This window comes from Tigriopus californicus, chromosome 1 (assembly GCF_007210705.1).
Source record: "Tigriopus californicus strain San Diego chromosome 1, Tcal_SD_v2.1, whole genome shotgun sequence".
Lineage (NCBI taxonomy): Eukaryota > Metazoa > Arthropoda > Copepoda > Harpacticoida > Harpacticidae > Tigriopus > Tigriopus californicus.
The window spans coordinates 3,451,966-3,475,080 of NC_081440.1; the positions used below are offsets into that span (position 1 = coordinate 3,451,966).

The following is a 23,115-nucleotide window of genomic DNA, read 5'->3' on the forward strand; positions in this document are numbered from 1 at the left end:
AATTTCAAAATGTTTCCAGATCTGTAATGGGTATATCAATTATATAAGCACCACATTCAAAGACCAATTCTATTCAAACATTCCTCTCCCCCACTTTCTGAAAGTCCAGGATCATTGGTCAAATCTTGATTTATATCAAACTTACAGTGAGCATTAACAGATTTAGGAAGGGATGATGAATAGCTTCAGATGAATGTATCAATGCAATAATAACAAATGGTTGGTATTTTCAGGGGTGGGTTCTGAAGTCATGTTCAATAAAATCCCATAAACAGTGATCATTTGCAATTAAGGACAAATTCGTATGATCGACGGGTCTTACGAAATGTTACTCTACTCTTTCTCTGTCCTATCAACACAACGGAAGGACCTTGTGAATGGTATCAAATTTGATTTTCAAAGCATAATTAAACACGAGGATGCCTATGTTATTTCTTCATTGGAAGAGAGAAGAATGTCTATTTTAACTTCTTGTGCTGAAGTCGTTTTTTGCACGCCCGTTGGAAAAGTTTGACAAGTTTGTTTCACTCATACACAACCGCAAGGCTAGTCGTATTACCTGCAGCTTCCTTTGTCTTTTTAAAGAGTTGGGAGGTTTCGCTCTCTAGAAAAAAGGCCAAATGGCATGGCCTTTTGTCGTTCAAGTTTGTGAGATAAGGCGTTAATAATCAGAGTTCCCCGAAAAGTTAGTTCCTTCCACTTGGAAACATCTGCCTTTTTCTTTCAAGGCCTCGCCTAATTTCATTAAGCCTTGAATAAGTAGTGACATCCTTTGGGCACAGACGACAAATCATGAATGCTTTCAAATCCTCGTTGGAGGGTTGTTAAAGAGACACTTGGGTTGAAATTCTCAAATTTCGAAACCAATTGCCTTCTTTCGTCTCAACAATGTCGAGGATCCTTCAATTTCGGTTCACCTTTGATCGAACGGACATTATTGCATTCCACGTGGGCTTTTAACATTAATGGGTTCCATAGGGCTTGATCGCTTTACACTTTCTATCCTCAAGGACACTTTACCCGTCATCTAATATCACAAAGTGTCGGTTATTCAATTATTAATTCACCCAACATTGGTGTAGCCTTCATTTTGTGCAGTCTTCCATGATTCCCTTGAGAAATTGTGTTGAAGCTATTGTAGTACACATATTCCAAAATAGGCACATACTGAAGGAACAAGAAGGATGTGTTATGTTCTTGACAGGCCAAAATTGGTACAAAGCGCATTAAGTTCATTATAGAAGTAAGTTTCCGAGAAAGTTATTCAATGCCTAAAAAGAATTATCAAGAAGTCGTGAAATTGAACTTGGTTTTAGAATACACAAAATTCGGGCTTTGTTGAAGGCTTTGCAGATAATTTGAACTTTTTTAAGTCCGCTCTGGCAAGAAATAAAAAAAAAAAAGATAAAAGAGAGCGTGATTGCCAGACACGTAGACAAGCAATTGAACTAATGAAAACCAGCTCTTCCAGATCGGATAATCTTCAGCGTTGCCATATGCACCAAGGAAAGATATTTTATCAAGGAGCTTCTCTACTCATTGGAAATGAGATCTTAAAAGGTTTACGTTTATGAGCGCAAAATTTCCCTTGGGAAAGTGGATCACTAGAATTTCTCAAGAATCAGTAGCATAATTCTGGCAGGGTTACCAACCCCAAAAAGAGTCAATTTCTTTTAGAATCATTTGTGCTAATATTATTTTTGGTATTCTAACAGTAAACATTAAATACCAAATCTCTGAAGCCCTTATGGAAAGTTCAATGAAAATACACGTGATTTATTCGGCGTAAGGCACGGTTTCATAACTTCATACTCATTTCTAGTGCTTTTCTCCCTTTTCAAAATTTCGCCCGAACTCTTTAACCGACTTGCTGAAGCAACGTATTCCAATACGAGGGGCATGTTAGTTGGAAGGGAAACGCACCGTGCTATAAGGGCCTTACTTGCAACGTCACACGGCCCAAAAAAAACGGGAGGAGGCACGGTAGATTGCTACATAAACTGCTCTTGTCTTGCTTTGAACGCAATTTCTTTTCCGGACATTATGTGACCCGAGGCACTAATTGAAAATAAGAATTTGATAGAATTGATCAAAAACAACACAAACGCATTATAATTCAATAACAAGGAATTGGCCCAATCGGCCCTTTATTTGGTAGAGGCTGAACGACAAAGCGCCCTCGAAAGTTCAGAAACTAAAACATATTTCGTGCAGCGTAAGAGGCCTAATGGTATTACAATGCAAGCAAATAAAAGAGTCGGTAGCACATTGTAGTATACAGGTAACTGCCATTGGTGGCTGTATCTTATATTCTCAAAGTGTTGCCAGATTATCACTTCCAGCAAAGGCAAACAATATCAAAAATAAAACATACAAAAGTCTAATATTGCTTCCATGTTCGTATCTTGGTCACCAGACACTCTCTATTATCTAATTTGAGTTGGCAGGGGTCTGGCTTTGATTTAGCAGAGTTCTGGTGTCTTATAGTATACCCTGGTTATTGTTAAGATAAGGTCAAACATTGAGCCAAAAGATTCCAATTTGGATTTTTGAAATTATGTAGCTTCAGGAGTTTCAATACTATGAATAAAGGTAGTATGGCCATTTATGACTGAACAGAGAATAGAGTTGGCTATTGTATTGTAAGATTGTGAACTTATCCTGTGATAAATGCGCATAGCGCATCACAAAGAATCACAAAGACTGATGGACGATTGATTTAAATACAATTTATTGTAATATTCATGAACATTATCCCTGCCATCCAGATTTTGATCTCTGAAACTCTTATCTCTAATTACAAGCCGCATAACACCAAAGGGAGTTCTGGGCACAATGAAAAATGGCGTTTCAATTGAACGTTGTCAGTTTTGTTGTTAATTTACTCGTTTATGGATTTGACCTTTTCATGCAAGATTAGCACAATGATAAAAAAAAAAACTCCCCTCCATCAGGAAGATCAGGATGCTGAGGTGCCAACCGTCAAGAAATAACAACAGTGTTGTCATTTTTGCTGATACATCCCTTGTTCCAACATTTGCCTAAAAAGACGACCTGATGCAGTCGACAATTTCCTACCCTAAAGAGCTCATAGTTAATGGGGCCTATTAGTCTCAGTTTTCGAGGCCTGGAAATTTGCCGAGGAATTTTAGACCATTTTATTGCTATTCTCTTCGCTACTAAAAAGAAATAGTAACTTCACCTAGGTGACAAAGTTGCATTCCTCCAGGGGAAATGGGCCAAGACACCCAATGTCAGATGTGTATTTGATCTCAGGCCAAATGCTTGCGATTTTACGCATGAAAAGCAAAACTATCTTCACTTTCCTAATGTCTCAAGAAATACTAGATGTATACATCAACCTTAACTACCAAATGTAATAAGCGGGATGTTTGATCGATGAGTGCTAATTGCCTTATAAGCTTGCTTTTACCTCGAGCTATTTTGATAGCCTTTCCTCACATCAAGGAAACGATGCGAAATTGGCATTTCTATCAAGAGATATTTATGCAGTTCTCGATGAAGTATTGAGGAATATAGGAAAGCCAAACACAACCACTAGTCCTTGCAAAAGGCCTACTCCATTTCCATTACAAAGTAATTAGTTTAAAGCTTCTGGGGATTCATTGCACGTCGGGGATTAGGCTAATGATCCCTTGAAGCACACCTGGTATCACCATTTACAAGGATATTATGAAAAATGAAAAGTGACATCCCGTATGGAGTTCATTAAATGCCATGTTACTGGTTAGGTTTATGGACCTCACTAAATTCTTATAAAGAGCTTTTTCTTAAAAATGAAATCCTGGTTCCATATTTGAAATATTAATCCAATGCATTCGACAACTTCTTTTGTCACTTTTTGCAATTACCTTCTAGGTATAGAAACGACTTTATTCAACATTGATAGAAATTAGCTATACTTGAATATCAAAATTAATTGTTACTGCATATGACATGCATGACATAATAATGATAAAAAGTTCATTTTATGTAAGTTTTAAGTGACTTTAAAAACTATCTGTAGCTTTTTCGGCATTCTTCCGAAAATTAAACATGTTTTTATCTATGTTTTGTACAGTAAAAAAGGCATAATATTTTTCTTGGCAAAACCAAACCAAAAAAGAAAAAAAAATGCTTTAAGGCATACCCCGAGCGTACTGGGATCAAATTTGATACAACTGCGACTTTTGAACATTTGAGCATTTACATTGCATTGAACATTTGTAACATTTGAGCTACGTTTTTAATTGAAATTTCATAAAAAAATGTATCGAAGAACCATGTTTACATTTTTACAAAAAAAAACGTGCTTTTGTTGCCTTAACAAAGAATAACACAAATGGAAGTTTTGGCGTTTGAGCAAACATTTCCAAAGTGTTCTGGGTATATGTTACTGGGGAGAACTCATTAAAATCGAAGAGGCTGTGTACTATGTATTTTTAGAGAAACTACGACGATATATTTGAAATGTCAGATCCAGTAGTACAGTAATACTCGAATGGTGATCAAGTGGCATCATTACTATATACCAGACCATAATGTACACGCCCAGCAAGCTTAGCAGTAATCCCCGCATAATGTTGGCAAATATTCCTCCAACTCCCTCAATTCAGAACTGCATACTGCATTGCAGAGCGAGATTTGGTGGCTCAGTTCTTCGTTTGGAGCTAAAATGTACTTTTGGTAGCAAGTCCGAGCCTGCCACTCTGGCCTTCCAAAGACCAGATACGCTGAAAAACAATGGCTGACTTAACTGATCTTTTGAGCGGTGGCCCAAAGATTGAGGAAGATGATCATGAAATGTCGAAAACTGCCCGTCTTTGTGGTAATTATGATAATAATAATGATAACCGTTACTGCGACTTTTGGTCATGTCAGATTGTACAACGTATAAAAATTTACAAGCGAATTATCCTTTGAGGCAAAGGAAAAGGAAACTAATTTATATGCACAACTATCAGAAGGGCAAATAAAGATGGCTGATTTGGGTCTTGACCCAATCTAGTTCTGACCTCCAAGCACGTCTTCTGATATTTAATGTGATGTCCCTGAACTACCCTAACATTTAAAAAAGGCTGCATTTCATTGACTGTGTGGACTCACCTGAATGTCTTGGTAGATCTTTGTATTAAAGAACACCAGAAGTCCAAATGGAATGATTCCCAAAAACAAGAGCCTGAAGTAATGATTGTAGTAGGTGACGTAGTGAACATTGATCCTCAAATCCGACACTTTCAAGGCTGGAATGGTCTCATTGGTTCGTGGATCGTCAATCCATTGGATCTCAGCCTCAAAGAATTTGGGCAAATTTACCACCACCGAAAACAGTGACACCGGGACCACATACTTCAAGACTCTTCGTAAGGTGGCATGTTCATCATTCATTGACTAGAAGAGAAGGTGGAATATGGAACAAACCGATTAATACACCCCCCAACTCCAAATCTCAATGATGTTCGTTTGGTGGGAAAACGTGATTAAGCTGATATTGGCATGACATGGTCCCATTTGAAGGTAAGGGGGAAGGAAGCAATAACCATAATATTTGACACCTTGATGACGCCTTAGTGCAGTATACATTCAATTTTATATTCCAGAAGACATGACTGTGAACATACGATATAGGGAGCTTCTTAGAGGTTGGAAAACAACGATGCTTGAGTCCACAGGCCATGCGAAGATATAAATAGGAGTCGGAAAATGTCTTTACTTATGTTTAATTGTACATTTTTTCATGATGTTATATTCAACTTTGAGCAAAACCAAAGGAAATAGTTACAATGAAATATCTATTTTAGATTCTTAGCAATTCAAATCAAATAGCATTAGTAAAACTAATGACTTACTTCTGAACCGTATTACTTCACCCAGAAAACATTTTTGTGGTTTTCTAAAACATGGGCTAAACAGAAACAAGAAATGGTTCTATTTACTGTACTGCGTTGTTCCAAGGTTTGGAAACACTTTTCCGATACTTCCAACACTTCTTTCCAACTAACCAAGACATACTTTCATTCTAGATACCACCTGGACAATTGTAATGTTATCTATGAAAGAAAATTATGGTGGGATGACCACAAAAGTTTCTTTAAGGAAAAATAAGGCCAAAAAGGCCATTGAGCCTGTTTTCTTGTAACACGTTTGTTCTTACTTGACAAGCTTTTATCCCCTCTGGAATAGCTTTACCTCATGTACAGTGCAGAGATTGATGAGGATCAGTTGAGCCAACAAAATAAGGGTGGGCATATTAAAAAGATGAAAATATCTTTCTGAGGAAGGTGAAATGAACGTTTTTAGGTACTTTTTTGCGGTTTGGGTATTGAAGGTTGAATGTATTTTGATGAGGAATCAAGCGCTTGGTGATCTTGATGCTTTTGATTCGAAGACCTTTGTTCCACAAAAATGATCCAAGATGAATGGGCAAGGTTCCAGCTTTAGACACGCCTCGACTTTATTGTAGGTAGCACCAAACATTGAGTAGTGGAAAGGACAGATTTGGTCAGATTTGGACAATTGAATTGAGCTAATTGTTTATGCATTAACCGTTCAAATATGCAAAAGCTTTTTCAATGACATGCTTTCAATTTTAATGGACCTGACACAAAGAGGGCTGCCAATTGAAAACAAAACAAAACATGACTTTGGCTTTGTCCATTGTGAACCAGCAAACTTCAACCAACTTGTCCATGAAAGTCTGTCCAGTGAAAATTTCAAGCATCCAAACCTTGCAATGAAACAGGATATTGCAAACCCGTTCATAACAAACAGAATGACTTTCAATTGCTCACACATCTGTATGGCATTCAATTCACGGACATATTTCTGAGAGTCATAATGTCGAAAGTCTTGGATGGAAAGTAATTGGTTCAGAGTTCTAAGAAAAGACTTACAAGCATAATCAGTCAATTTGATGAGACGCAATAAAGCTTTCTGAGTTACTAAAAGCTGCTTCCCAAAAGGAAACTTTTCATGAAATGTTAGTTGACTATTCATCTCCTCTTTGGCTGTTTTTTTCCTTTGAATCTTGTAGTTCCAAGTCAACAATAGGATTTGTATCACATTTAAGTCCCAAGTGCAAAAGCGGTCCTTGTTTTAATACCAAAGAGCACATACATTACAAAGCATGACCTCTGTGCAACATTTATGCATCGGAACCCTCCTTTGACGCGAAACTTCCTTCAATGCACCCCAAAACTTCAGCATAAGAAAAGCCTGTCCCATTTTCCCAAACAAATTGGATACAACAATACAGATGTAGTGTATATCGGATTAGTTTGAGAACAAGGAAATGAACCGTTTTTGTTAGCTTGAGAACCTCGCAAATTCTCCATTTCAACTCATGTTGTAAAAAACTTAACTTTATGATAGTAAGTGATGGTTGCTTTGGTCTTATGCGCATTTCTAGAATATTGTCTTTGCTTTGAGGAAATGCATAATTTGAAGCTTGGCATGGTACCTCAATGTATAACATTGACTCGTAAATGGCGTTTTTTTTTATTAGATTGCGGGTCATTGACGAAAAGTGAGTTCTTAATTGGTTTTGGCACACCCAGAGAGTCTCTTTTGAATGTGCTCAGCTTGATTTTATCTTTGTACAGAAGGTTTGTACACAGCTAAAATCCATCATTTTATTGGCAAATTGTGGATTTTGCGAGAGTTTGCACAACATACCGGTTCCTTACAATGGACATTGACATTTCAAAGTTAATTTTGCAATATGTTCAATGCCATTTTCCAATTTGATTCTGTGGACCAAGTCTCTTATGAACGTATTTTATAATGATGGGACCTTATTTCATAAAGATACTTCCCCATCTCATTTTTGTTATAATGCTGATATAAATCTGAACATCTACATTTAAAAATACCCTGATTACTTCATTGATCAAGGATTTGTAGTGAATAACTACTTTCGTCTACGTACTGAGTGGTATCAGAATTTATCAGAATTAGAACATTTTGATTTCAAATAAAAACAAATCTCTGTTTTGAATTACCTTTTTGGGGGGCCACGTTTGTCAGTACCAACCCTGTTAAGGCTTATTTCAATATCTAGCCGTTGAAATTTTCTGCTGGTCGGGTCTCTCGTGTCGAATCATCGAATACGTCGAGGAAATTGAGACCACATTCAGCTCTACTTGAAATGAAATTTACCAGCACTCAGCACTCCAATTTCCATAAATATAAATTCGACTCGGGTATCTTGATAGCTATAGAAAAGTATGCTCTATACTTGCACATATAGTGTATATCTAGGTAGAAAACTCTTGACTCTTGAGGAACTTGACTGATTGAGGTGACTCTCGAACACTTTCTTTTTGAGTTTCTGTTTGCTTAGATCCAACCAAGATTAGTCTGAGGCTGGTCGAATGAAGGTCAAATCCAGCATTTAGTCGACTGGATGGAGCCAAAAGGGTTTGATGAGGTGAGTGAGAATGGGTCTGTTGACTTAACACGGCAAGAGAGGGCGAAGTGCTTTGACACTCAGAGATCTCCTAAAGCGATGGACGGACACTTTCCTGCGAGATCAAGGTCTCATTTGCACACATGCGTGTATAACCCTCATACAACAGACGTGCAATACGATCCGTATGCTTCTAAAATGCGTGTTGCTAACGGAGTTGGATTAAAAAAAAAGAGAGTGTTCGGTTCGGAATAGAGGCTCTTTGGCATGTAGAGTTCCTCCGACCAAAATGGTACACAAAAAAGCCCTTTGGTTGGGATCAATCATCTTTGGAAAGCTCTCAATGCGTTATGGATCAAGTTTCCGGGCGGAAAATGCTTTTGGGTTACCTGGTTGTAGTCGAGTGGATAATGGACTGCCACATATCGTTCCATGGCAATGGCCACGGTCATCAAAACGGAGGCTGTCATGGAGATCATCTGACCCGGGAAGAGAACGTACGGAAAGAGAAGGGTATGGACACTCGTTGCCAGATGGAAGCTCTTCCTGAAGCTCTCAAGAATCGAGCCAAATAAGTAGAAGCAATCGAAGCAGCCCAGGGCAATGAGCAGGAGGTTGAACGAGTTCCGCATATCTTTCGAGGCCAGGATGAGGCTAGAGAAGATGTTAAAGATGATCCCACTGATCGCAATAGTGGTTTGGACCAGGCCCTCTAACCAGAAACTCAGACCATCCAAGAGCCTCTGCTCGGCCTCGCCATATTCAGGGCAATCCTTCAGGAGCTCCCATTCGGCGGCCGAGAGATTGGCTCCCAAGGTAAGATTGTCTGCAGTCATTGTCGAGGTCTCGTTTCCTTGATGATGTGGAACAAAGGAACGCACTTTTCGTCTCCTTTGGCGAGCTAACTAGGAACAGCACTGCAGTGGCGGGCAATCTTGGTTTGACAGCTCTGCTCCAGACTTGCTATGCAAATCTCGTCCACAAAATTTCACGAGGCTTCTTCAGCCAAGAACAATGTCCACTTTGAATTCGGACAGATGACAAGCCGGCCTCCGAGTTGAATCTCAATGAGATTGGCGTTCCCACACAGAACTCACTCTTGAGGGAAAACGGGCCTACATCGACTCCGCCGGTCTCATCCGCAAGTGGATAAGAAGATCCGATTAGATTTCTCCGGAAGTCTCACTCAAACAAAAGGTCGAAAGAGCGAAGAACGATTACTTCTGGACTAATTCAATCAGAATTCAAGACTGGCTCTCGCGAGTCAGAAACGACTCGATCCGTGCAATTTCGTACCCGACGAGGACACACGAGTTCCACGCGAGTTCTGCTTGGGAACCAGGGATCAACGAGTGCTTTCCCCATCAAATCGAGCTCGCACTCCCGTGGAAATCCGTGGTAGAGATCCGTCTGGCGCGGTTTCCGTGCCGACGATGCTCCCACAAGCGCATTTCCAGGCTCCTGGGACCAGAGGGGGTTAGCATTAAACCTGGACTGGTGGACCAATTGGGATCGGATGTGTTCGTACCTTTTGGAAATAATCCATTTTTGGATGGCTGGTACTTGAAGTACCTTGGTTCATCGTGTGCCCATTAAGCATTTTCGCTCTATTTCACAAACTTTGGAACATGCCTAGAATCACTTAAGATGGGTAATGGAACAAATTTGACAGTCTTGTTTGAACCTCAACTTTGATAAAACAAATTGGATTATTACGTTGAAGCGCTTCAAAGGTGTTTTCACAATTCCAAAGCCATGTTAGTTGAATTCCGGGAAAAAGTTTTCTTCAGAATGCCCTTGATTGGAATTCAAATACAATTTTCTGGAAGATCTGACCAAATTCAGCAAAAGATTAACTTTTTCAAAGCACTTAATTTCAAAATTGTATCTACCCAGTCATCACATTCTTCGGCTCGATCGTTTGGCGACCGATCTTGCTCCCTCCCAAAATCCGCCGTTTTTGAGTCTGAAACAAAATCTGATGGGATTAGTTGGAGCGTGTTTTCAGAACAAAGAGTGTTCCAAATTTAGAAATTAATCCGTCAAAAAGGAAATAAAGAAACAAAACAAGACAAAGGTTACTAGCTACCCAAAAGGATTGAGATTGATCAGGCCCAGGCTGAAACCACCACTGAAGGATTAGAAGTGGTGGCTCATCGGATTTAACCAGATTTGGATTAAGACCATGCGAGTAAAGGCCACAACTGTCAAAGAACCACTCCACTCTGATCGCTCACAAGATCAAGTGTCGGCCAAAAAGAAGGATCAGGCAAAGGCCTTGCTCTCATCAAAGGCCTTACCAAAATCACTGGCAAGCTAAATCTTCACAATAGCTTTTGTTGAGTATTGTTATTCAAGTTATGCGTCTGGATTGTACCCATTGCATTCCTGGAAATGGTATTTTTGACATTGTTGCAGAGTAAGAGCAAAATGTGACTGAATCGCAAAAGGCCTTGAGTAGGATGTTTACTTTGCACAGGATGGTTCTCATCTGTCGAGATCACTGTTTTTGCTCTGGGAAACGTTTTTAGCCCGACCTATTCAGATCAGGCGAGCTTCGAATAATGCAACCCTTTTGCGAGAATCGAGATTAGAAACTGGCTTGAACTGGTTAGGCTCAATTCCTGATGAGGGTCTCATAAATATTTTGCAACCTTAACATTCCCATGGCCTCTTTTTAAGAAAGTACGTAGCTTTGATTTGGAACAACATGTTAGATTGGCAAGTACGTGTAATTGCCGCAAGAAATGAGGCATACTACTCATTCTGTTATCTACTACAGTTACGTACTAAACTCAGAGAGCGTAACTTTTCACCATGAGGTTCCGTAAAGAAGAAATTTGAGAGACGCATGGTATCCAGCGCAATATAGATTTATTTCAGGAACATTTTGGTCATGATGAGATACTGTCAGCATCTCGTCTTTTGGTTTTACATCTTCCAATGTTTCATAAGCATGTAATTCAATGTAATTCTTCAGGTTCTGGGTCAGCAAAAGCTTGCTTTCATCATGACCTTGTCAAGATATAGTGGACATTGATAGTCACTAATGGCAACAACGTAACATGAGTTGGAAGAATACAAAACAAATTGAAAATTCCAAGGGAAACATCCAAGTTCGAATTATGACAAAGGAAGGGGCGAGAAAAGGGGAGAAAAAAGAAAATATGAGAACAGAGCAAAACATGTCAATTTGTTCAGTTTTTAGACACGAGACAAGCCTTCAGGAATGGGAGTAAATTGATTTTATTTTGGTGCATGGAATGGTTTGATGTGATAGGTGAGAGACTTCAATGAAATGTTTTCTTCAAAAAAGATTAATATAAAGCTCTCATCTTGTGCCCTTTACTTGGTCTTAAAATTTTACAGTAATCATTAAATAGCGCAGCTGAAATAATCCTCAAATAAACAAATTCATTGCTCTCAACCATCCACATTATGTTGCTCACGAAGTTATGGTGCATCAAACCGATAGCCTTTGCCAAGGACTTGAAGGTGTTAAAAACCTTTGGGTACAAGGCCAAATCTCTTTTTCAGGCTTTAGGGAACTGCAGGAAGAGGGAAAATGAGGAAAGGCACAAAGGCTGTCATATCGTCAGTGAATGACAAGGTCAAAAGAAAGCCGGTCCGGCACATTTCCACAGTTTCTTGCCAAGGCCTCTGGAATAATCCAAAGCACCTTGTTAAGGCTGATTAGGGACGACTTGGGCGCTCAATCACTTATACAATCTTTTATCTCGAATCAGAGGGACACAAGCGAATTTTGAATTGGTTAATATCAATGCTCAAGGTGCCAACCCTTTTGATGGATATAACTTTGCCATTGTTGAGGGTCCAACAGCAACACAGACTTATTTTTTAAGCTCCATGTAGGTCCAAGGCATCCCCAGCAATGTCAAACATTGATTCAAGACCAAACATCCTTTCTAGTAATAGTTCTTGGAGTGGTGGCTTCAATTGGGAAAAAGGGTCCTCCGACCTTCATCAACGTCATGTCAGAAGTCTATAAGATTTTTGTGATGGGATGCACTCATGGTTGATCGACAATATTACTACTAACCACACCCGCATATGGACAATCAATTTGATAAGAACGCTAGAATGCATTTTAGAAGACTGTAATGTCACGCTTTGCTGGCCCCCCACCCCTGGCATCCACCGATTTTAAAAGGGGCTCTTTTTTGTCACGCTTCAAATTGCAAAAAGTGTCATACATATTATGAGGGGATGCTGTAGTTCAACTGACCTTGACAAGTCTTAATTCAGGCAGAGAATAATAGTTTTATTGGAATCGGAAGTGCTGGTGCTAAAATGTACTGCCCACGTCCATGATCTGTTTCATATGATAGATGGTTCACAATTGTATTTTACGCTATGAATTTGATTGATCTTCATTTTTGTTTGAAACACTCCCACTTGGTAACATTTTCTCCGAAGTAAACATTGTTCCCTTCTGGTTTAAAATGCATTGCTGTTTCCTGAAAGCAAATATCCGGCCATAATGTAAGATCCTTTCCTTCTAATCAACTCAAAGTTCATTAGCTAAAAGCCAGAAGAGTACAGGTACATTCACGAAATAAAGACCACCATTTCTTGCAATTAAATGCCTGTTGAACGATTTTCATTCCTATTACCGACGAAAAACCTTAATTGAGCACGAAATTCATCTTGTTCATGAAACGACGGGCTGAGCATATATTTATAGAATAAAAACCATACCTTTTTCACCCGCTCGTATGGTCCATGAGTGTTTCCAGTTGATCAGACCTGTGCATACCAACCAGCTCCCTTTTTGTGTAGCGTTCTTTGTATTGAAAAATATGTCTGACACGCTATTAGTCGACCTATTAAATCCATGGGCAGTCTTAAAAGCCAGAAATAACCCCGAGGTAATTGGACTCAAGGGAGACTGGTCTCCCAATAATGCTATGTACTTGTTCCAAATCAACCTTGAATACTGATGTTCCACCAATGGCATATTTCATGACCTTATTTATCTAATCCGATTCCAACCTCAATATATAATACAATAATGCCAAGGCTATTTATTGACACACAAACAAGTAACAATGGTGATAATAATAGTAATGATATTGAAACCAAAGCCAAATTCCAGCCACAACCCGAGCTCAGAAGTGCTCGCACTAAACAATGCGCGTCCAAAATGGAGATCAAAAATGACGTTCCAGTCAAGTCATGTGGTGCACAGACAAACCCGTACTTTCAGAATGTGAGCTCAAGCGGGTTTGTTGTTGTTGTTGTTGTTGTTGTTGTTGTTGAACGCCGTATTTGCGTCGATGCTCCCGGACCACCTCGTCCAACTTTTGCCTTTTATACAATTTGGACACCTGATGGGATGGAGGATGCGTGCAAAAGAATGTCAAATTCCAGTCACGTGGTGAGTAAATGAGCTAAAGAGGGTAATTTCGAGGACGAACATACCTTGTATAAACGCAAGGAGAGGTAGAATAGAAGCAGTGATGCCACGATCAATGAACACGCCAACGACACACCAACGATGATGAATGAATTGCAATCCAACGTTTTCTCCACGGATGAAAGTGAAGATCCACTTGGGCTTGTCTTGTCACTTTTCTGGCCGCCTTTCAGCTCTTTGTAGTAATCATCTGAACACGGGCAAAAAATCGAGGGCATTAATCAGGGCGAGACCAATCAGAATCATTCAGAATCCATGTCAATCTTGTCGCTGTCTACAGTAATATTAAGAGCAAGACTTGTTTGATCTGCCGATGAGTGAGCGCATTTCATTGGATGATCTGGGAGTGTTCTTCAAACTCTCTCTCTGATACTTTTCCGAAATGTACTTGAACACTTTATTGCAGGGTTCATTGGAAACTAAGCCATGTGCATAACTTGGAACCAAACCAGGAAGATGGAAGACCAGTGCACCTCAGTACAACATGTTTTGGCCCTTCAGGCTTGCAGTACAAGCAACAACTTTTCATGCGGTGCGTTGGTACATAGAAACCTCGACACCGGAAATACGAGATAGCATATCATCTGCGGAGAAAAAAGCTTTTTGGATGATGCTTCGTTGAGAGATTATGACTAAGTTCTCATCTTCCTGGGTTGATGATGCTATTCTTATTTATCGGAACTCACATCACTCAAGATCAGTGAAGCAATTATTTTCTTGTCATTGTGGGGAATAAAGGAATTTGGCTCTTTTCCCGGCAATTGCCAAACGCATATATTCATTTAAGCTCGTTTTCGTCTTAAATGAGTGTTTTCAAAATTCCGGTCACATTTTGTGACTGAATGAATGGACGCGATGGTTTTTAGGGCAGGAGTAACAGTTTCGCCCGTTTCTCACTTATCTGCACATTGAATAAAGTTTGGCAAAAATACCCATTTGATATGCTAGATACGTTGATATTTAGCCATGATGAGGCATTAGTCCTTAAATGTTTTAGAATTGAGGAAAATCTGTAGCCAGTAACGCCCTTATCTCTTTTATGAGAAATGGTTGAAGTAATTCATCACTCACATTGGCCAAAAGAACAAATGCCATATCCGTTCCTTTCTTAGAAGAACGACTAAAGCCTTGATGGCTTTTGAAAAACAAATCAATCATGTTCTTCGCAAAAAAATATAGCCATCTAAGTTTAATGAGCTTCCAAAAATGATGCTTGAGTACCTGGGGAACTGGGGCATGTGATAGTTGGTCCTAGTGATGGGCCTGAGTCTGGATTCGTCAAAAAAAAATATTCGCAAGACGAGTCATTTTGCTTGAACTGGCACAAGTAAAAACCTCGAGTCCTCTGTTGGACTCGAGGCTGGAAAAAAGTCAAAATATCAGAGGACTCGCCTCAGCACTAGTTGTTCCATATCAATAGGCCAATGCGTACCGACCTCCGTCTACTGACTACCAAAACACGTGTCTTAAAACAGTATCAACAAAAAGTATACCTTTGGTCGTGGTGTCCTGAATCAGGTCTCAAGTAACATGAGACCCTACAACCGAACAACCTTACAAATGGCCAGATTTAGATGCAATAGCCCCTTTCAATTATTCCATTGGTGTGTGTGTGTGAACGAGAGGCTAAATTAAGTCCGATGTTTAAAAATGGTCCTTTCCTATCTCCAATAGGAATACTTCCCTATAGTACTTTCAAGCACTCTTACCGGGCAGAATGATAGTCACTCCAACATTGTCGCCAATGGAGGCACTTTTGGAACCACTGTTGCGCTTCTTGGCCGGTTCAAAGAATCTCTGTCGGCTAGATTCGCGCTTGACTAACTCCTCGGGGTTGCGCACCAAAACGGCTTCACCCGTGGGCCCTTCCACATCAAGCAGAGTGGTCACTCCGTCTTTGGTGACCAGGTCACGCTTCTTCCGACCAGCTCCACTCGGTTGGAACACGTCCAGACAAAACTCCTGGGAACACAAAGTAAGAGGAAACCCGTCAAAACAATGGTCAAAATCTGGCCCTGCCTACCGAATATAACGGAAGCTAGCTTCCTCGGGCTCGTTTGCAGCTTTTGTATTCATTTTCAGCGAAAGCTCTTTTGAGTGGCATATTGTGGAAAGCACATTGACGTCAGGGACCATGTCGATGAGTTCCAAGGTTCTTCAGTTACATGGATCAGTTTGTTCAGGAATATACCATTTTTTTAGATACATAGGGGGCCGTTTTTGTAAATAACATTGTCAATGTGCATGGAATAATGCATTCTTCAGCGTTCCATTTTTACAGCATTTTGCGTTTTCGCTTCTCTTTGTACCGTTTCGCCAGCAAATAGCAATAAAAATTTAGTGAAGAACAATTCTGTCATTGTTGAGACTTCGTATTGTAAACCATTATAAAGGGCAATCGTCTTTAAGCAAGTGTTCTTTTTCGTTACTTGAGTTCGACTCAACATCCCAGCCTTCCCAGGATCAACCATTCTGACTTTGGTTGTCAAATAGAGCCTGAATGGTTGAGCTCTCCACTTGGTCGGAGCAATGGTTCCGCTCGTTTACTACGTGAACGAAATGGACGATATAAAAGGCGAACAAAAACAACAATCTCGAGCTAGATATTGTCCCAATACAGCTACCCAAGCTTATAAGATATTTCATACCGAATGCTGCTAAAACATAAACCGGATCCAGGTGGAAAGGTCGTTTGATGTTGCACGCACAGATGCAAGAGAAAGCTTACACCATAACACAATTTAGAATTAGAACGCGGAATTTCCTGGAAAGCGTGGATGGTTTCAAAAATTGAATAGCAAAGAACAAGCGTCTTTCCACGAATTGCTCGCAACTTTAGGTGGCGTGCGCAAATTCCAAATGGCGCTATTTCCTCCCCCGACATTTTTGACCGAATTGGGCAGAGCATGTATACGTGCATCGAAGGTCAAAAATTCGTTCGGCAGTTCAAATTGTGATAGTTGAATAGCTCATCGATGGCAGAGGTCGAGAGCTCGCAACGGTTGTGTAAAGTCTCTCGTGTAACCAGGTGCTCATCAATAGATTTAGAAACAGAAACAAAATTTGTTTACAGAAACAAATGCACTTGTTATCAATTCTTGAAAAAACTCATTGCTACTTTTAGACCATTGAACGAACTTCTTATTTCTGCTCAAATGACTTCATGAATTCAATTATCAAATCCATCAACGGATATTTCTTTCCAAAAGACTTACAACAGTCTAAGACTTCCTGTAGTTTTGTATTTATTGACAGAGCATCAAACCTGGTTCGAGCCTGGGCTAAAATGTCCAGGATTTCTATTTTTTTATATCTAAATCACGCTTACCACTCCCTTTACTTTGGTAACCATAATCATGACTTTCAAGCATCGCAACATAACAATCCAAATCGTTACATGAGATTCTCCCTTGCCAACTGAGATGACCAATCCTGTGGGCCTTCTCGAGGGGCGACAACCTTTGGTAGCACTGTTTTGGGTGGGTTGAAGAATATTCGTTTGGCCCACCCCAAAGTTAGCTCAAATGTTAGACCACAAAAGAGCTCGGACAACTCGCTCAAACCTGTTCAATTCAACAAAAGAGACGCGTTGCATGGTAAAGGATTGCATTCAGAATTTGGAAATACTGTCAACGATTCGGATTTACACCAGCGATGTCAGGATTACCTCGACTTCGTAATGCAATGTGATGACGGATGGCAAATATCCCTTCATTGCCACACCCATCAACAGATGGGAGTCCGAGCGAGAAAGTCGCTATCTGACTGCCTAACAAACAAACGAGGCATACAGGTCAGACACCCTGTCACCATGGCCACCAAAACCCTCTGCGCCTCCTGGCGGCCTAAACAAGCAAACGAGTTCGTGGCTGCTCTTATCCTGAAAGAGGCGCAGTTGTCAGTTTTTAAGTCGTTCACTTACCGGCTCACAATCCTTTTGGGTGATGCAGGCCTTGATGCGGGCATGGATCCACAGCTGATTGATTCTCTTGGCTTCTCCTTGAACGTCCAAGAGAACAGCCTCGAATTCCAATCGAACCTCGCCCTTGAGCTCTTGGCTGGGATGATAAGGTTGTCTCGGGATGATGGAGTAGAATTCTTCCTTGCGACACCTTAAAATATGGCAAAGTGCTTGATAACCTTGAGACCTTGCATCAAATGGAGAGTAAATCCGTGGATACAAAAAAATGTCTTGCACATGAAGTGTAATTGTCTCTCCTGTTATCAATCTAGAACATTGAAAGGAATAAAGAAGCAACATCTCTTTTCCTCGTATTTCTGCTGCTTGTGATGCTTTGTGCTCAAGCAACCAGTTCAAATACTCGTGAGAAATCCGGGTTGCATCAAATCCTAAGAGAACGCGTGCTAAACCATGCGGGGCTAAATCTCAACAGCGAAGTAACAAATATTCCCAAGGCCTTTCATTTAACGGGCAGACAATGGAATTATGAGAAAATCCTGGCTTCCCAACAACCGGGATCGAACCGTTTGATATATGAGTGGAGATTTTTGTTTACAAGTACTTTGACGAGGAAAAGGCTTAGCAAACTAATGTTGACCCTTTGGGAGTGGTTTTCTCACGTATCTGTTTGGTTGGGTATTAAGCCGCATCAGAAATCGTTCTTTCTCGTGTTTCCTTCTTTCGCCATCGAAGCCAAAAACTCCAAAGGTGATACCAAATTTATGTTGTCACAACATCCTGGATCAGAAGCTCTCTTCTTCAAAGGTCTTTCTTGCCTCATGTGTGAACAATCACGGCCTTGGCCAAGGCCAACTGTTGCTCAATTCGGCTCGACAGCAATCCCTCGTGTTTGTTTGTGCCATCTTTCAGACGAGATAGGAGCGTTTCCAATTTCTATTCCCGATCTGTCAATCTTACCCGCTTTCAATCAAAGTGATATGTCCTCCGGCAAAGGCATCCTCGGAACTCGGTGACAAAGTCACTTCCAAAAGCTTCACATACTTCCAAGCTAGAAAGATGGAATTTGTTCTAGGATCCATGTATGCTTCCAGGATCGATTGAACTCGTGAGGGTTGACTTTGACTCACATGAATTGGTGTTGATCGAAGCTCGAAGTTGAAGTTTCGTACCAATTGGTACAGCTTGATCGACAGGCACCTCGTTGGAGATGAAATCTTGGTTGTCCGGATCGGTTTCTCTGAATAAAGCCACTTCATATTCCAGATTTCCAGGGCTTTCTTGAACCACACCAGAAACGCGAGCCGTCGGAGGTCTAAGAAGGTCGCTAATCAATCAAGGATAGAAGAGCATAATGCGGTGTTACAATTGGTGTACCCTTAACAAGAGATACACGTTCAAGTATGGTACTACTGCTTCAAAACCTTCTCATTCGGTAGAAAGTACAAAAAGGCAGTACAATATAACAGGATTCTCTGAATCGTTCGAGGAGGCATCCTATCATTTTTCTTTCTTTTGCTCTCTGCTGGCAGTTCTTCTCATTATTAACATGATAAATGTTCGGCCACTAAGATGGCAGACCTCCCTTCTTGAGTTGAAATGAATTCATTTGGGCTATGGGCTCCAAACGCAAGAAAGCGTATGAAGCAGAATGTTCTTGACTGATTGGACAATGTCAGGTAGAAATATGGTTATCAACAACCAAAAAGCACTTGTGCACGTACTTACATTTGACTGGCGTATTCAGCGGCCTTGTTCAACGTGATTGTGGGCTGAGGTGGTTTGCACATAATGATCACCTCTTGATCCGACATCATTACTACGCCAGAGAGTCTTGGAAACCAAACACGGACGCTAATAAATTCCTGGAAAACAAATCCTGTGATATGATATAAAAACCATCCACCATCCAATCGTTTATTTCCATTTACGATAGTTCATCTGGCTGATTACTGTCATCTTGTGAAACGTGCTCTTTGCTCAAGTTATTACAATGAGTTTGATAACAGTCAGTCTTTCATATGTTTTCTATGCTACATCAGCAAATGATTTACGTTCTGCACATCAAAGAAAGCTCTGTGAGTTAGCCTGCAGCAAAAAAATTGGCTGATTGGGCCGCCTATTCCATTTTGAATTATAACGGGTTTGATTTGCCTTTAGCACAAAAATCATAAAAAATACGTAAAAATCAATGATGCCAATAGTACGATGAGCTGGATTCTTTTATCAATCATGGTATTTCACGAGTAGTTAGAGTATCTAATTATCTAATGTACCTCTTGCCCACTTCATTTGGGCTGTCTGACACGGCTGAACTTTGACATAAAGGCCCATCTTGGTTCTGGCTTTCATTTCTCTGGACATATGCTTTTCACCTCAATGCAGATTTTCTTTTCCAAACTATACCAACTTTATGGAATCCCCTCTTTTGGAAAGTCTGTTTTGGCCCGAGAAACGTGCTCTCGATTTGAGATTACACGGAGCGCTGGCCTTCCCGCTTCTCTAGAGCCTTGTCTGTTGGACTCACGGCCTTGAAGGATGCAGGAAGATTAGTGAGCTCTCATTCTGAGATGGATCACATGATTTTGATCAAATTAAAATCGAGAGCGATCCAGACTTTTCTAAACGCTTTTGAAATGAAAATAAAGGCTTTGGAAATTGTTCAACGTGAATCGAAGTGGAACAAAGATTTTGCAAGAACTAATTAAGCTGAAGGATACTTTGCTTCTATCTGATGAGATGTCAAATCCATTGAATCCCACGACACTATTTTTGTTGAATAGATGACCAAAGAATATATTTTGTCCCTCGTGAATCGTACAAAGGTGTACAATACATCCCGTTGGAAAATAAAATAGCCAGGTGCGCATCATCTCCCTAGATTTTCAATCCTTTGTACAAAAAAAAACTTTCAAGTCTTTTGACAAAACTTTGAGCATTTGGTTTAAGGTTCCAAATGTACTTTAGTCTTGGGCTAAAGTCATCTCATGCTTTTTTTTGAAAACCAAGAAAGCTATGCATCGTCCTTTCGTTTTGTCTTTGATCATTGACATTAATCTTTTTCATTTTCATGATTTGACTACGGTTTTTGATAAAGGTGAACCGTTTCATTGCGCTTCCTTGAACTCTTCAAACCAGTCTTTTTCTTATGATAGTTTGTAAACTTGACTTTCACTAATCGCTCAGCACTCTAGACGTTCCAATGTAGTGCAATTGCTCACATGAAAGTTTCCGCTGAAGATAAATGAAATAGTCCTCCCTGCGAAAAGAAATGGGCACAGCAGAACAACGCCAATCCGGGTCGTTCGAGAACACCAGACCCGTAACTTACTAGATGGCGCTATTTGCATTCATAAAAGAATTACCTTGCAATCAAAATAAAATTGCATAAGAAATGAGGCGTCCATTTCAAGTGATCGTATTACCAGTGTTTCCATCATATTTGGTAAAAATCAAATAATGTCATGAAATTAACAAAATAGCCGAAAAAAGGACAAATACTTCTAACCAAAAAATGATCAAATCAAAACCAAGTATAATAAGCAAAATGTGGCCAAATAATGCTTAAGTGTTTTTGTAGGTCGTGTGATCGTGGACGAAATGGTTGGAACAAGTAGAGAAGGATGACTTGTATTGTTCAGATAAGAAAACCGAATGATTGAAAAAGAACTCGTTGACAAAATGAAGGCATTGAAGCTGACGCTCATGATGGTACATCACATCTGCCCAGTAGATTCTTTTGCTCCTTATGTAAATCCATTTTTTTGAAAGATTGCGTCAAGATCTGGGCTTCAAAAGTCCCGAGATTGCAAAATATACTTACCAAATCCTTCCAAGATAAATATAAGCCCATGCATCATTTTCCATGGTATCACACGTAAGCAGCGCAAATATCATTTATTTCGTGACACTTAATCGCGGCAGGTCAAGATTAAAGGTGGGTAATAGCAAGTACATACTTGATAATGGACTATTCTTTAAGGTACGAATTAAACACTTTTAAAGCTTTTGCTAAAACGTTGAAGTAATAAAATTCCTGGTGTGTAAGAACTATATTTGATATGCCAATGAATGTCACTCAGCCAACGTACAACCACATTCACTTTACGTACCGAGTTATTGTTTGAGTTTAAGTTTATTTTGTCAATTCAGCCCTAAAAATGATAGTTTAAACACAGGGAAAAACCACTGTTTGAATGAATGCAGATCTATTTAAAGGAAGGTAAACAAAAAACAATGAATTGCTGTCTCGGTCTTCATAAAAAGTCAAATGTTGAAAGGTTCCATTGATTACCATCATTCAACAGAGTGTTTCAAGGGAGCCCGAAAATTAAACATAAAGTACAAACGATTCGTTTTGTCTCGCATTTTAGATAACAAAGTGAAAACGTTGACCTTTGTTTCAAAATGAATAGCCATGATTTTCGAGCCTTTTTGTTGAGTCAAAAAAGAAATCACCTAATAAACAGAAACTTCTGACCAATATAGTAGAAAATCTCATCTATGCAGTACAATAAGACTTGTTCTAAGCTTTGTTTTTCTTTTGAAACACCCAGTTTTTTTCACCAGAAGTTGCATTCCCCCAAACTAAACTTGTACTTTTAGGTACCTTTCACAAAAAAACTCCCAACGTTGAAAAGATCAATGTCGATTCCCAGGAACAAACATGGCACTAACGAGTTCCTGTTGGGAGTATCAAATGTGGAGCACGTCCCTTTTTGCTCATAAAATATGTTGACTTACATCCTTAAGTATCACTCCACATTCGTTCAAATCCGAAATCCTCAGATTGTACGTTAGACCCTGAGGATCCAAAGGGTCGGGGACAATGGAACATTCAGGATCTGTCAATGGGTCCTTCTTGCGATCATCGGCGAATAACGGAACACCCTTGAATTTCTCGGGTTTTCGAAGTACGGCGTGAAGGAACTGCTCTTGAGAAACAGAATTTTCACCCAAGGAACAATCGATATCAATCACTTCGTAATCTTGACCCATAACCTAAGTATTTTTTTTGTGGTAAAGTCACGAAGCAATGGGAGACAAAAATCATTCACTTGTTCTTACCAATTTTAAGGTTATTAACCCAATCACTGATGCAATTAACATCTTTGACTGCTGCATTTTTCAGTCTAAGGTGTTGGCACTCACTCTATGTACGATTGTAGCTATTACTTAGCATGCCCTGATCTGACATAAAACTGATTTTCACCGAAAAAATAAGGAAGAAAATCACTGAAGTCTGAGGGCAATCTTAAAGTTAGCTCACTGGGATAAATGGTTTTGAAACATGGATAGATACATCAATCAAAAACGATAATGAAACTCGAGGCATTCATTCATTATTCACTT

General features: G+C 39.8%; 2 protein-coding genes across 2 annotated transcripts in view; both read right to left on the reverse strand.

Annotated features, from left to right (window-relative positions):
• Positions 1 to 9,681, reverse strand: part of LOC131880798 (thyrotropin-releasing hormone receptor-like) — a 14,120-nt gene extending 4,439 nt beyond the window's left edge. The window contains exons 1-2 of the mRNA XM_059227506.1: positions 8,797 to 9,681; positions 5,107 to 5,391 (exon numbers count right to left, since the gene is read on the reverse strand). Coding sequence (XP_059083489.1) covers positions 5,107 to 5,391; positions 8,797 to 9,243 — 732 coding nt within the window. The 5' untranslated portion in view covers positions 9,244 to 9,681. The remainder of the gene's footprint in view (positions 1 to 5,106; positions 5,392 to 8,796) is intronic.
• A 3,746-nt stretch (positions 9,682 to 13,427) lies between these two features.
• LOC131889540 (uncharacterized) lies at positions 13,428 to 22,761 on the reverse strand. Its single transcript, XM_059238671.1, has 9 exons — positions 22,507 to 22,761; positions 19,492 to 19,628; positions 18,894 to 19,090; positions 18,724 to 18,814; positions 17,767 to 17,956; positions 17,173 to 17,364; positions 15,554 to 15,806; positions 13,850 to 14,034; positions 13,428 to 13,755 (listed from the first exon to the last, which is right to left on the reverse strand). Exons 1-9 carry the CDS (start codon positions 22,759 to 22,761, stop codon positions 13,597 to 13,599), a joined length of 1,659 nt encoding a protein of 552 aa, XP_059094654.1. The 3' UTR covers positions 13,428 to 13,596.
• Between the last annotated feature and the right edge of the window lie 354 nt (positions 22,762 to 23,115).

Excerpts from the sequence above, each read along its gene's own strand:
- LOC131889540 (XM_059238671.1), bottom strand. The coding sequence starts at position 22,761 with ATGGGTCAAGATTACGAAGTGATTGATATCGATTGTTCCTTGGGTGAA. Across the intron at positions 19,629-22,506 it reads GTGGAGTGATACTTAAGGAT|GAATTTATTAGCGTCCGTGT; the intron begins GTAAGTCAACAT and ends TTTGTTTTCCAG. Across the intron at positions 15,807-17,172 it reads TTACCAAAGTAAAGGGAGTG|GAGTTTTGTCTGGACGTGTT; the intron begins GTAAGCGTGATT and ends TTGTGTTCCCAG.